Source organism: Mycteria americana, chromosome 12, assembly GCF_035582795.1.
Source record: "Mycteria americana isolate JAX WOST 10 ecotype Jacksonville Zoo and Gardens chromosome 12, USCA_MyAme_1.0, whole genome shotgun sequence".
NCBI lineage: Eukaryota > Metazoa > Chordata > Aves > Ciconiiformes > Ciconiidae > Mycteria > Mycteria americana.
This window is the reverse complement of record NC_134376.1, coordinates 2,229,252-2,242,666: the sequence shown is the minus strand read 5'-3', so window position 1 is coordinate 2,242,666 and position 13,415 is coordinate 2,229,252. Positions and strand designations below refer to the sequence as shown.

The 13,415-nt window shown below is 51.9% G+C and overlaps 1 protein-coding gene across 14 annotated transcripts; it reads right to left on the bottom strand.

Moving 5' to 3' along the window:
- Positions 1-1,006: 1,006 nt before the first annotated feature.
- Positions 1,007-13,369, bottom strand: HAGH (hydroxyacylglutathione hydrolase). 14 transcript variants are annotated; one of them, XR_012777561.1, is made up of 11 exons: positions 13,125-13,237; positions 10,856-10,886; positions 9,169-9,350; positions 8,638-8,702; positions 7,571-7,688; positions 6,374-6,482; positions 5,312-5,415; positions 4,733-4,834; positions 4,179-4,258; positions 2,028-3,041; positions 1,007-1,311 (listed from the first exon to the last, which is right to left on the bottom strand). XR_012777561.1 is itself a non-coding variant. In XM_075514728.1 (11 exons), exons 4-11 carry the CDS (start codon positions 9,271-9,273, stop codon positions 2,942-2,944), a joined length of 783 nt encoding a protein of 260 aa, XP_075370843.1. In that variant the 5' UTR covers positions 9,274-9,350; positions 10,856-10,886; positions 12,672-12,713; positions 13,241-13,315; the 3' UTR covers positions 1,007-2,941. The 14 variants fall into 14 exon arrangements, 12 of the variants coding, with proteins under 12 accessions (XP_075370843.1, XP_075370837.1, XP_075370838.1 ...); XR_012777562.1 differs by having other exon boundaries at positions 1,007-1,292; XM_075514728.1 differs by lacking the exon at positions 13,125-13,237 and adding exons at positions 12,672-12,713; positions 13,241-13,315 and having other exon boundaries at positions 1,007-3,041.
- Positions 13,370-13,415: the final 46 nt, after the last annotated feature.

The following is a 13,415-nucleotide window of genomic DNA, read 5'->3' as shown; positions in this document are numbered from 1 at the left end:
GCTGCGTGGGGCGGGGTGAGAGCCCGCAGGGCCGGCGGCGCGGACCGTCAGGGCTTCCCTCCTTCCCCCCCGCCCGGTGCAACGCGGCTCCCGGAGCTGCCGGTGGCAGCAGGAGGGGTGGACCCCCCCCTCCCCCCCCCCCCGTGGGAGGCAGAGGGATGAAACACCCCCTCGGAATTTCACCATGGACCCCCACATCCACGTGCCCGCTTGCGGGGCCCCACGGCTCATCCTTGCCACCCACCGGGGCCCACCAGCACCCAGGCTGGCAAGGTTGAAGGTGGAGTGGAGCCCCGGCGAGGAGGAAGGCTGCCCCCCCCCCCCCCCCCCAAAAAGACCCCAAAACTGCAGCCTGGCCCCTCACCCCAGCCCAGCCGGCCGAAGCAGCGAGGCACGGCCCCACGTGCAAAAATAGCCGCTTCTCCCACCGCCAGCGTGCTAAAATGAGAGGGACGAGGCTCTCCCGCCCCTGGGAGGGTTGCGGGGTGCCGGCTCCCACCAGGCGCTGGGAACATCGGTGACCCAAGCTGGCACGGGCGAGTCCCAGATGCTGGCACTGCTGTTCAGCAGGAGGAAGGTCCTGGGGGGGTCTCGTGCACGACCAAGCCAGAGCTCCAGGGACAGCCGCCGACCCACTCAAGCCCAAAAAGCACCAAAGGCGTGGGGCAGGCAGGAGCAGAGCCGTGCCCCGGCTCCTCTTCCAGCTGGGCACAAGCCCCCGGTTCAGGGTTGACCGTGGTTCCCCAAATGCCGCTTGTGAAGGAGGGAAACGGCGCTCGCAAGCAGGAAACAAGCGCTGAACGTGCTCCGTTCTTTCAGAAAGAAAATACAGTTGTAACAAGAGCTTGAATAAAGCCCCGGAGGATCCCCAACTGCCACGCACACACCCCCCCAGGATTAGGTAGAAAGACTGTCCCAGCTGGTTGACTTCAATCGCTAGTACAAAAAAAATAAATAAAATGGTGAGGTAAAGAAACCCCCTTCCTCCAGACCGCCCCGCCGCTGCTCGGTTTACAACTGTTATTTATTCGCTCATTTGTCACACAGCCATCAGTACAGTCATGCTCCGTTGTAGCAGCACAGCATTCAAGAAGACAGTAAAGTTTTAGGTACCACTTTTCTTTCCGAACTACATAAATTTTACCTTTTTAAAGCAAATAAAGAAATGGTGCTACATCAAATCCCGCTCATACACTGCCATTCGGCGTGTTGGTTGGAACAGCAGACCAAAGTGACACCGGTGACACCCAGGTGGTTACGGACTCCATCGTGGCATTACTTACCAACACGCACTGGGGAGAGGGGGAGAAACTGGAACCAAAATCGTTTGAATCTTTTGTTAGTTTCAGCTGCAAAACATTTGTTTGAAAATCTCTTGTACTTGAGCAGATCTGCAGTATGCAGCTGAGACCAAGAAACAAGGAAGAAAACACCGTTAGGAGGACGATGCATTAAAGACACAGATGCCAAGCCCGCAAGGCTGGGTCCGACCACCCTTCACTCACATCTCTTTTGTTTAAAGACACCGAGCTGGAGGATGGGAAGTGCAGGAGGGGGTGACCCACTCGCTGAAAACCTGGATTTATTTTGCCCCAGTTTATCCCATTCATCCACTACAACACATTATTCCCCATCAGAAAAACAGCCCGAGGGGAAGTTCCCTCTCTGCAGTTTTCAAGCTGGCTGCAGACTGGGGTCATACAGCACCGCTCCGAGAACAGAGACGGCTTTTAAGCCCCATGGACCAACCAAGAAAAAGAAACGTGCCACGCCGAGGTGGTTTCTCGGGGGGTCTGAGACCCCAGCCCTGTTTAATCTGGCAACACGTAGACACCCTCACCATTTCTAACATCACCTCTGTGGCCTTTCTAGCAGAGAGGCTGGACCAGGCAGAGGCTGCAGGGTGGGTGATCGATCCCAGCAGCCTGCTGTAAGTCAGGCCCGTAAGCTGGAGTCTCCCAGAACAGTTGCTCTCGCACTGGGGAACAGCGCCCAGCTCATAAATGCTCGTTTGCCACATTACTCACAGCAAGGTACAAAGTAGCTGTTCTGGCTATCGGCAGCAAGGCATCTGTTGGAGGATCTCGTCGCTGTTAGACACGCAGTTAGTCACTAGGTAAGTTCTTCGCAGGATTTTGAACCAGCAGACAAATCCCTTCTTCGTTTGTGTGGTACTAATACAAGTAACATACAGATCACACTTAAGAGCAGTAAGCAGGTACATGCAAACAGGCTTAAGTTAAGAGTGAAAGGGTATAAGCAACAGTGCAATCTCTAAGCCAGCACGCTGCCTGGAAAAGTTACTGCAGTCGACGACAGGGAATGTCGGAGAGAAGAGAAAAGCCGGACAGTCCCCGTGTGCCATGCCCAGAGCCAGGCCACCTTCCGTATTTCACCAACTAAGCCCTGAACTGGCGGCCGCAGAGCAGGTCTGTCACCGAGAACTGGTTTTAGCGGAGCCAGAAGCAACAGTAAACCAGAAGTGTTTGTTTAAGTAGCAGCATGGAAGAAAAGTTCAAATCTTCAGCTGGCAATGTAGTTACTGCATTTTGCCTCTGTTTTAAATGAGGACACCTTGGGTCCCAGTCCCACTGTCTGCATTCGCATCAGGCTCCTACAAAAATAACAGGAGCTTTTCCTAGGCCTCAAGGTCTGACCCTTCCCCACCCCAGACTGAGCCACGTACCAACATTTGTAAAATGATCTGCATGTGACACGTGACAGTTTCAGAGCCAGCAACAGAAGGATAAATATTCTTCATCATAATATAAATATGCTGTAGAACATCTCGACAAGGGCAAAGTGCTTTTTGTTCCTTAATTAAAACAAAATAAAAACCTAAATATGACTGTCTCAACCACAACAGAAGGTTCAACTCCTAAAACATCTGAATAGTCTAAATTACACTTAAACTGACATTAAAGTGATACAGGCAGAGTGCTCAGTCCTTCGGGACTCGGAAGTTATCCTTCTCTTTCCTGATGGCCCCCATTGTTCGGATGGGGTCTGTCTCCCCAGCGTGCTGCTGAACTGTCTTCTCCCTGCCAGGAGGAACACCAGGGACAGCAAATGCAAAGACCGCAAGATCAAATCTCATCTATGAAGTCACTACTATCACGTTTCGCCTGCATCAAGGGGAAAGATCAAAGGCTCAGGGCTTTGGCACAGGCTTAGCAGCTCCCTTGGTTTAAACGCTCATTGGCAAGAGGAAATTGCAAACACTCTTGGACCTTGAACAGCATCTTTTGCCACGCCCATCTGCCAAACTGTGCTTGATGAAGGAACATAATTACACAAGAAAGCTTGTTCTGTCTCCTGAGTCAGGGACTTCAGCACTGGCAGAGATGCTCACCACAACCCTTCAAATTTCACTGCAGCAAGCTTCTGCCAGGACAGTGTCCTGGTTTCGGCTGGGATAGAGTTAATTTTCTTCCTAGTAGCTGGTACAGTGCTGTGTTTTGGATTTAGCATGAGAATAATGTTGATAACACACTGATGTTTTAGTTGTTGCTAAGTAATGTTTACACCAGTCAAGGACTTTTCAGCTTCCCATGCTCTGCCAGGTGCACAAGAAGCTGGCAGGGGGCACAGCCAAGACAGTTGATCCAAACTGGCCAAAGGGCTATTCCATACCATAGGGCGTCATGCGCAGTATAGAAACTGGGGGGAGTTGGCCAGAGGGCAGCAATCGCTGCTCAGGCACAGGCTGGGTGTCAGTCAGCAGGTGGTGAGCAGTTGCGTCACTTGTTTTCTTTTGTTTTTCCCTGGGTTTTGTTCCTTTCTCTCCCTCTCTTGTTATTTTCCTTTTCATTACAATTCATTATTATTAGTATTTTATTTTATTTCAATTATTAAACTGTTCTTATCTCAGCCCACGAGTTTTCTTACTTGTGCTCTTCCAATTCTCTCCCCCATCCCACCGGGGGGGAAGGGTAAGCCAGCGGCTGTGTGGTGCTTAGTTGCCGACGGAAGCTAAACCACGACAGACAGCAAGTACATTTTATTGTACTTATTCTTGGAAGGCAGATTTTTTAAGGAGGGTCTTGAAGGCATCACAACAGGAATGTGCAAGGCCAGAGAGTAATTCCCACTTACAGCTCTTTTTTTGGAGACCTCCTTCTTCCTACATCCCCCCTCCAAACACAAGGGCCATTCCCACACCCACATCTCCTCCGTACCTCACTCGCATGAAGGGGTTGTACGTAAACTCTTCTGCAATGGTGGAGGGGATGGTTGGCTCACCGCTGTCATACTTTGCCTGTAACAAGGGAGAGATTTCTGCCTGATGAGGAATGTTTTGGTGAACAAGAAACGTCCTGTATGTTAAACACGCAGGGTTAGTGCTGCACCTAACTGCCTGAGCTGCTCCTCGGGCCAGGCCCTTCCCAGGGCCACGCACACAGCCAGACAGACAAGCACTCCGGTGCACAGGGAGAGACTCGGGACAGAGCTGACCCCCCCAGACAGATGCGGCCATCAGCCTGTAATTATACGAATAAGTTTCCAGGAAGGGTCACATCTCCACCAGAGAGCAAACCATCTTCTCTGGGCCACACACAAACCCTGTTCCCCAACACATCGCTCCCCTGGGCGCACAGCATACTGCAGCTCCTGGCTCTGAACTTGAGCGTCTCTTTCTCCCCAACATTGTCCTCCCTCCTCTACCTCCTCAGAGAGGCTCTGCCTCCATGATAGCATCCAGCAAGTCTAGGGGAAGGATGAACCGGCTTACCTTGGCCCAAGCAAGCTTTTCCTGGATAGTGACATTATTGGGTTCAACGTGTCGAGCAAACTTGAGATTGTTGATCGTGTATTCGTGACCGCAGTAAACTCTCTAGGAAGAGAAAGGAAGAGTGGCACTGGGTAACTCTGAAGGCACAAAGGTGAAGTGCCAGGTACCATCATCGATGTTATGGCAGAGGAGGAACAAGAGTCAACCCTCCAGGACACAGGACACTCTCCACCGGAGACAGGCACAGGAGAAGTGCCAGGAGTTATCAGCCAGTACTATCTATCAAATTAACAGCAAGCCTGATGAAAGAGCCCAGGCATCCCAGCTCACTAGCCTTTGTTTTAATAAACAGCCCCTACTCTTTCCCCACAAAGCACAAACATATTTGGGGTAGGTATTTTCTTCCCAGAGGACTCCAGCTATTCAGCATCAAAGACAATTCCTGACGTAAGCATTCATTCCGTCAACACATGAGAAATTCTCTCTTTGAACAACAATATTATTAGGAAGACAGTTTCTTTGATGCCTGTAATAGTTTCTGGCCAGTTAACTTACTAGCACAAAAGGAGAGGTTCATACCGTTTTGGGGTCCAAGCTGCCCAAAATCTCAATCAGTGCTCTGTACATTTCCTCCGGGGTTCCCTCGAAGAATTTCCCACAACCGGCCACAAACAGCGTGTCACCTGCAAGGAAGGCGTGACAGGGCATCAGGACCAGACAAGGCTCCTCACACCAAAGCGTGAGCACGCAGTCCCTGAGGGCTCTGTCCTGCCATTGCTGTCCTCGCTGCAGCTCAGCAGAAGGCACGGGGAAAGCCAGGCTACACTGCTGCCCCATGCGGGCTCAGTGCTACGTAAACCCACGCAGCAAACGCAACTTCTAATGCAGGAAACCCCACAGCCTCGCCAGGCAAACCATGCCAGCGCTTCCCTACCTGTGGGCAGTCTGCTGTCCCCTCTTGTCCTTTCTAGGGTGGACAAGGAACACTCGGTCTCTTTGCTATGAAGTTGAACAAAGATGAGTTGCCTCTGCATTTTCTCCCCAGTGCTCCCTAAAATCTTGCTTAAGCCGTTACTTCTTCCATGCAGCAGCTGGTGCAAGCTCTGGAGAATGCCCATCAGGAGAGCGATGACATGGCAGTCTGCGGAGACTGGGCGCAGTCTCGGGGAAGGGGGAACCCTACTCTCCAAAACAGGATCCAGAACCTGGCTACCAGAGATGGAGCACCAGCCCTCTCTTACACCCCTACTTTCTCTTCTCTCAGTTTTTTTTATAGATACGAGTATAGATATATGGAAAAGCAACAGGTTTTGGAATCAAGCCACAGTTTGGCCTGAGACAGTAAAGCAACAGCTCTTGTTTCAAGGAAGAAAATGCTACACGTAGGACTCATCCAGGGCTTGCTCTTGATGTTGCTTGCAGGGTGTCCAGCAATGGTTTACAAACCCAGAGGGGTTTCACCAGTTTCATCTACAACTACTACCTGGTAGCCCTTGGTAAGGGGGCAAGATGTGGACGTTAACCAGCTGCACTGGCAGTAAGGGATGAATGCACATCCAGAGTCAGGAGCACACTGGCAGAGGGGTTAGCTCATTTCTTTGCAACACAGACTGCCGGCAATGCAACCTCCCAACTCCTCACCTGTAAAAACAGCAGGTGGCTCGGAGCTATTTGGCTTAGTCACATAATAACAGATGTGTCCAGAAGTGTGACACGGCGTACAGAGGCATTTCACATTAAGAGATCCCACCTGAGAAGAAGGCAGAAGACTAGAGCTTAAGCTACTGTTTGCTAGCATTTGTATGGTTAGAAAAGAATTGCAACTATTACAATGGTCTAGTAGTCCTACAGGCAAATTCTCACATAGCTGGCCAGTAAACATCAGCTCTGCTCCTGGGAGAGTCCAGCAAGAGAGTTTTATGGCAGGGACTTGGAAGGGAGCTGTTTCCTCCTAGCAGGTGTCGTGACAAAGAGAACTGCCAGATTCTTCCATTTACATTCAGAATGACTCAGCGTCTGGTTGGCAGCAAGAGCAAACAGATCCAGAGCAACACAAAATCCTAAACAAAGTTAATCAAGTGTAAAAAGCTCCAAACAAAAATGAAGCTCAAGGGAAGAAGTGGATGACACTCACAAAAAGGGAAGGATTAAAGACATTCATGAGGCCAAGGGGATGTTTCCCCCACAGCCCTAATTTGCACACCTTCCCATGTATTTCTGTGCTCCCTTCTTTGCTGCTGCCCCTCCCAAAGATGCACCGTAAGACTAGCAGTGACATTCACGCCAGCCTGCACGCTTCACAGCAGTTTGTGTCATCTGCCAGCTCATCTGTAAACAGACAGCTAGGTTCCAACAAGGTTTGCTGCTTTAGTTCTGGAAAAGCAACGCAGGCAGGTAGCACTGCTGGCCCACTTTCTGTTCACCCTGTATTTCAGCCGTCGTTCAGAGAGGACCACTTGCATTTGTTCAGTGCTAACTAGGCTGTAAGCAGAGCACAACCCCTGTCCTTTCACGCGTTGACCACCCCTGTTAAGGTAGCTGCCAAGGAGCACACAGACACCCAGCATGCCCCAGGCAATGCAGGTGTCTGAGCCATGCCAATGTTCTCATCAACGAAGTATCACCGGCCAAAACAAGACAGAGGGGTTATGTATGGTTCATAGGGCTGGAAAAGGGCGAAAGCTGTAGTTAAACTATCAGCTACAGCTGAGAGATGTTAAAAGGTAACAGAGCTGTGACCACAATATTAACTCCAGTTGGACCACACCGGTCCAGCTCTAAAGCTGTGACACAGACAGGAGATGCTCCCAGCCGCGTCCTGCAGCTCACTCCCTTTACCTTGAGTGATGTAAGGTGAGACACTTTCTGTGTCAGTGCTCCGACTCTGCTGTCTCCCCCATACACGCGTAACCCCGTCTCCATCTTTACAAGCTTCTCATTTCCTCCAGCATGGTCCCTGGAAGGTCAGAAAAATGCATTTGGGCAGGAATGAAGACAAATTTATTGTAACTCATATTGCAATGGTAACCTCCAGGTGATCATTTCTGAGCAGCTATTCTCCCAGTATCTAACACTGTCCTCATATCAAAAGATAACACCACATCAACACAAGTGGCGATAATTTCTCCAGTAACTAGGGCAGGGGGGGGGGGGGGGGGGGACAACAACCCCCCCACAAGTTCATACCTAGTGAGAAACACCGTCCTTCGGGGCTCACAGTCAACTCTCCAGTAACTAGGATGGGGAGAGATTGGGGTAACTGGGAGGTATGTAATTCAGTGTCCCACAAGACACCGTGGAGCAGGCACACAGATGTCCCAACAGCTCAGCATTTGCTCACAGTGCTGGCCCTGCCAGATCAGGGACGGCTCTCCAGCCACAGAGGTGGCTCCACTATGACCCACTGGAAAGGTTACTCAGGTTCAGCACTGCAAAACTGCTAAAGCAAAACATTCATCTTTACGTCCCTGGCAGAGTTAATCTGCAACCCAGATAATCCTCCCACAACTGCTGACTGTGAGTAGCACGCCTTACAGGCATGTCCTAGCACCTCAGTGTGAGTGTGCTCCCTCCTGCACTCCACAGCTACCTTCACACGCATTTATTTCACTGGCCACCTGGAAGAAGTCAGCATTTTAAAGATTAAAGGCACTGACACACAGAGCTTGCAGTCTAGACAATGCAGCTGGTCATAGCAAGCCCAAGGGAATACTTCCTGAGCTCTGATCCTTTTCCTCACACCTAAGCTCCTGCTTAGAGAATCACAGAATCATTTAGGCTGGAAAAGACCTTTAGGATCATCAAGTCCAATTATTAACCTAACAACCAACTTGATCCAGAAAAGCAACAATTCTTGACTGTGTTTATGCAGAGGAAGGAAGGATCCCACTACAGCAGATAGTTACCAGTGATGATGTGTGGTCAGGACAGTCGTCAGCTTCACGCCGTGCTTTTTGACTGCATCCAAAACCTGCAGGCACAGGGCACAGCAAGAGCATTACAACTCACATGAAATGACTTCACAGCACACCTGGTGCCTGGCGTAACCTGCTCCAAGGTTTGAGAGCCGCACCAGCAACTCTGCAGAGAGCTCATCCCTCTCCAAGTCGTAGTTATAGATCAGGACACAAGGCCTCTGATCCAGCTAGCCATGACTAAGCCCTCAGTCCCATTTCCTCTTTTCTGCACTACATCAAACTAAGGGCAAAAACCAAAATCAGGTCAATAACCCTTGCAGTCAGGGACAAACTGCCTGAGCCCAGAAGCAGAGTGCACGTGAAGCCTTGTCCGTAGTTATGCATGGCCAGTATTTCCTGCCTTTCCTCCACGCCTGAGTCAGAGCGTGACTAATGCTCTCGTGGATGTGGCAACCTGGAAGGATCTCCCAGAGCCGCAGCGGTGGGCACCCCGCTCCCAAGGGCAGTGGACAGCATTACCTTCTGGGGCTGCACAGGATCAACTATTGCAGCCTCCTTCGTTTCCTCATCGATGAGGAGGTACATGTAGTTGTCTGTGAGGGCTGGGAGTAGTTCCACCTTCATGTCGGCTTGTGTGATCGTCTTCGACTTCCTCCGCTCGTGCTCCGTGTGCAGGAAGACAGCTCGCAGCTGCGCTGGACCTGGGGGCCCCAAAACAGTCAAAACTCGGGTTAGCCAAGGGAGGGGAACAACTGGCCCAGACCACAGCAGGTCCCCCAGCCCACAGCCCCAGAGAAGGAAGGGTATGGACAGCTCAACCTGCCTCCTTCAGAGGAAGAGGAGAGAGGCCACCACAGGACAAAGCGTTAGTGCCTGGCTGTGTCACCTTGTGCCCCACAGCATGGGAGGCTCTTGGTGCCCTACAGCTGTACCAAAGAGGGACGGGACACTTTGCTCCCAGAGATGTGCTCATGTGGACAAAGCGCTGTACCTCAATTGGAGAAAAGATTTAAAGGGGCAGGAAAGCAGAACGGAGAGGGAACAGCTGGACAAAGGTCAGCCTGGAACAGTGACTTTGCAAAAAAAGCACAAAAGGCCACGTTACAGACGAAAGGCAAAAAAGGAGGAGGAAGGAGAAATACAAAAATACACACAGCTACAACGGAAGTATCTGGCTCATTACTTGGGGAAATCACATCCTGCACAGTGCATGGCGAGAGGACAGGCTCTCTGCTTGGAAGGCAAGGCTCCCCACCTGGCCAGGTCCCTGGCACCAGGCACACACTGCGGGCAGGTTTCTTGCTCACAGGCTACCTTGATGCAACAGCAGTGTGCTTCCCTATTTACTTTTGGTTAAATGTTTAATCAGATCCAACAAGCAAATCTAATTCCAGATGCAAACAACCTGGGCTCCGCTGTTCAACTCACAGGCATGCAGTTCTTAAAGAAACAATCAAGTCCTAAGACGCTCTGCCATAAAAAAAAAAAGGAAGGGAAACAAAGAGGACAAGGTCTTCCATTGCTGGGGACCTGAAACTCAAGCCTGGGTCCATACACATGCAGGGAAGGAGGTGTCAGTCTCTGCAAGTCAGAAATCGGTTGTCTTCTTAACGTCCAAGGGCCTCGCACACCACTGAAGGTGACTATGTTGGTCTGAACTGTGCTGGCTCAGCTGTTTCATTTTGCGCCACTGACACTAGCCCTAAGGTTCCCAACACTCGATGCTTGGTCACCTCCATCAGCGCCAAAGGGAGGGGTCACCACGCTCGTAATCAGCCTGCCCCACTCTCCCAAAACAGGCCAGTCCTGCCCACCCCTGATAAGAGCCCGCTTTAGGGAAAGGAGGCCCCACAGACTGGCTGCGGCAAACACGGACAGCCCCCCTGCAGCTCCACAGACCAACACGACCAACAAGGCTGCAAAACCGAGACCCAAGTGCTGACTGGGGCACGCAGCTGCTGCTGCTGCAAACCCAGACCCACGGCAGCAGGAGTTGTAAGGCCCCGCTGGTACAACTGTCCTGCCCAGAACTTTTTCCCCTTCTACCTCCACCATCTCACTTGCTTATGAGGGAAGGGAGGTCGGGAGGGGAGATGGCAGTAAAACTAAACACAGTGCTGCAAAGAAAACCCCAAGGCACAAGAGTGTAGGCATGCACTAGGTATTTGACAGTGAAGGCATGTAGTATTGAGAAAAGCATCCATACCTGCCGAGTGTTCCTCTGGAGCAGAAGAGTCCTTTCAAAAAAAGAACAAAACAAACAGAAAACCCCCCCTTACTATTCCTTGATAGGAAAAAAAAATTCAATTGCTCTTTAACTGCTCCCTAACATGAAGGACTTTTCTTTTGGATGCTATCAGTCACAAGAGCTATATATACTGCATGTTTGTTTGTATGCTAGACACTAACTGGGGGAAAAAAAAAAAAAAAAAAAAAAAAAAACCCAAAAGAAAACGCAACCTCAACTTCAAGTCAAAGGAATTATTCACGTACTTAAAATGCTTTCTTCCTATGAACCATTTCTAACCTTGGCCATGATCCCAAAGTCTCTTTGCATGTTTAATTCACAATTCTTGCAAAACAAACAAACAAGCTACACCGCATAAGGAAATGTTTTCTAAAATGTAATTTAAACAAACGAATGAGAAAACATCCACAAAGTATGAAACTCATTCTGAATTCCCAGCTGCAGCTAAGCGGCACCTTTCCATCCTGCCCGCTCAGCGAGCAGACCAGAAGCATTCTCACGCATGCCCAGAGTTGCTCTTACGAGAAGGGTGTTCTCGGACCCTGTTCTGCTCAAAGAAGCGCCCCAAGCAATACATAACCTTTGCCCTGGCCCAGCACTAACACAGATCATTTCAGGATCGCTGTAGTGCATGCAGGGCTGCTCCAAAATTAACGCTCAAGGACTTCATTTTCACTCAGTTTTGTAATGCGTCCCTCCTGACTTCACGCCTGAAGCAGAGAGGACTGGGAAGAGCAGAACACCAGCAGCCTTTGAATTGCACGGTTCGGCTTTCTGGAACGGTTCGTTAGTGCAGCTTGAGCCACCAAGAGGAAAGGGTTTGCAGATGGGAAGTGTTAATGTTATCACATAACTGCATACATGCTGGAGTCTGAAGGCAAGCAGGCAGCAGCACAGTTTAACAGTAGGTTCCCTCAGAAAAGGGGTGCTTCATGCATTTCCTCCACAGCATTTTGTTTTACTCTTTTTATTACAGAAAAGACTGGAAAATTCCTATTTCAAACATGGCTGTCACTCAAAAATGACTGCACATAAATACTCAGATGAAGGTCCCCACACTGCCTCATAAGAAGAAACACTACATTCACTTTTTACATACCCTGCACACAGATATTTTTTGGATACCCAGCGAGTTTGTGGCTCCACACAATACCAAGCGAGTTGGCTCCACAAACCCCAGGTAACTCCCACTCCTACTTGGCTTGCCCACCTGGCACACGCTGCCGGCAGCACAGCCGGCTCCAGCCAGTGTGGGCAGGGCATGCACCCACCCACTGGTGGAGCAAAGCCTGCGTGGAAGGTGCAGCACCCACCCTGCAGCCTGGGGAACTCAGGAGCTGCTAGTTGCTCGTTTTGACATACTTGTTCCCGAGAAAGCATCAGGGTTTCCAAGTCTGGCAGTTAACTCCAATGAATTCTCACTCGTTAAGGCCAGGTCTTAAAATTGGAGTGATGCAAAAGGCCTCTGGCAAGACTTCCCAGAGACACTGTGAAGCTAAAGCCCAAGCTCTAGTTCAAGGAGACACTTTCAGAACTTAGGCCCTAAATGTAAATGCAAAGCTCAGACAGTTTTAGTTTTGTTTTTTGTCTACGTTGCCAATACAATCTGCCACCCATCAAATTCAGTGCAAATGCCAGCCCCCGTCCCCCAAACCTCCTCCCAGAGCGATAACCAGCACTTTGGCAGCCCAGAAACTCCACAGGAGCCTCCCAGACGGGTTATTGATACAAAAAGCCACCGAGAAATACAGGCTCCAGCTGCGCAGATACTGACCTACTTGGGGCTGTGAGTCAGCTTAAAAACCTCGGCGCACCCCTGAGCCGGGAAACGAAAAGAGAAAAACCACATCAAACTTCCGAGCTTGCCGGGGGACCCGCTGACAGCCCCAGGGCCAGCCACCCACGGCCGGGTGCCTGCAGCCGCCCAGCTCCCTGCGGGTCCCGGCTGTACGGGGCCACGACACGCCCCCCACCCGGTCCCGGCTGCAAGGGGGGCATCGCACGCCCCCCCCCCCGTCCCGGTCCCAGCTGCTAGGAGGTCGCTGCACAGACCCCAGCCCCGCTGCGAAGGGCCATCCCACCGCTCCCCACGCCCCGGCCCCGCCGCCGGGGACACGGCCCGACCCCCAAGCCCCGGCCCGGCCGCAGAGGAGAGGCTGCCCGTCCCCCGGGTCCCACCGGGGTGCATCCCCGGCGCCGGGCGAGCCGCGCCGCCCGCCCCACGTACCGGCTCGGAGCAGGGCCCCAGCTCCCAAGGCCGCCAGGGCGGTGCCGAGGCCCCGCCAGCCCACGCCGAGCATGGTGCGACGCGCCCCGCCCGGTGCCCCGGCCCGGCCCGGTTACCTTTGCTCCCCGCCCTGCGGCCGGCCCCGGGGAGGCGGGCAGCGGCGGCCGGAACGGCCCGGCCCCGGCCCCGGCCCAGCGTGCGGCGGGGGCGGCGCTGCGCCCGCCCGGCCCCCTCCTTCCCTCCGCGCTGCTCTCGGCACGGCCGGGCCGGGCGATTTGCTGACCCGGGTAA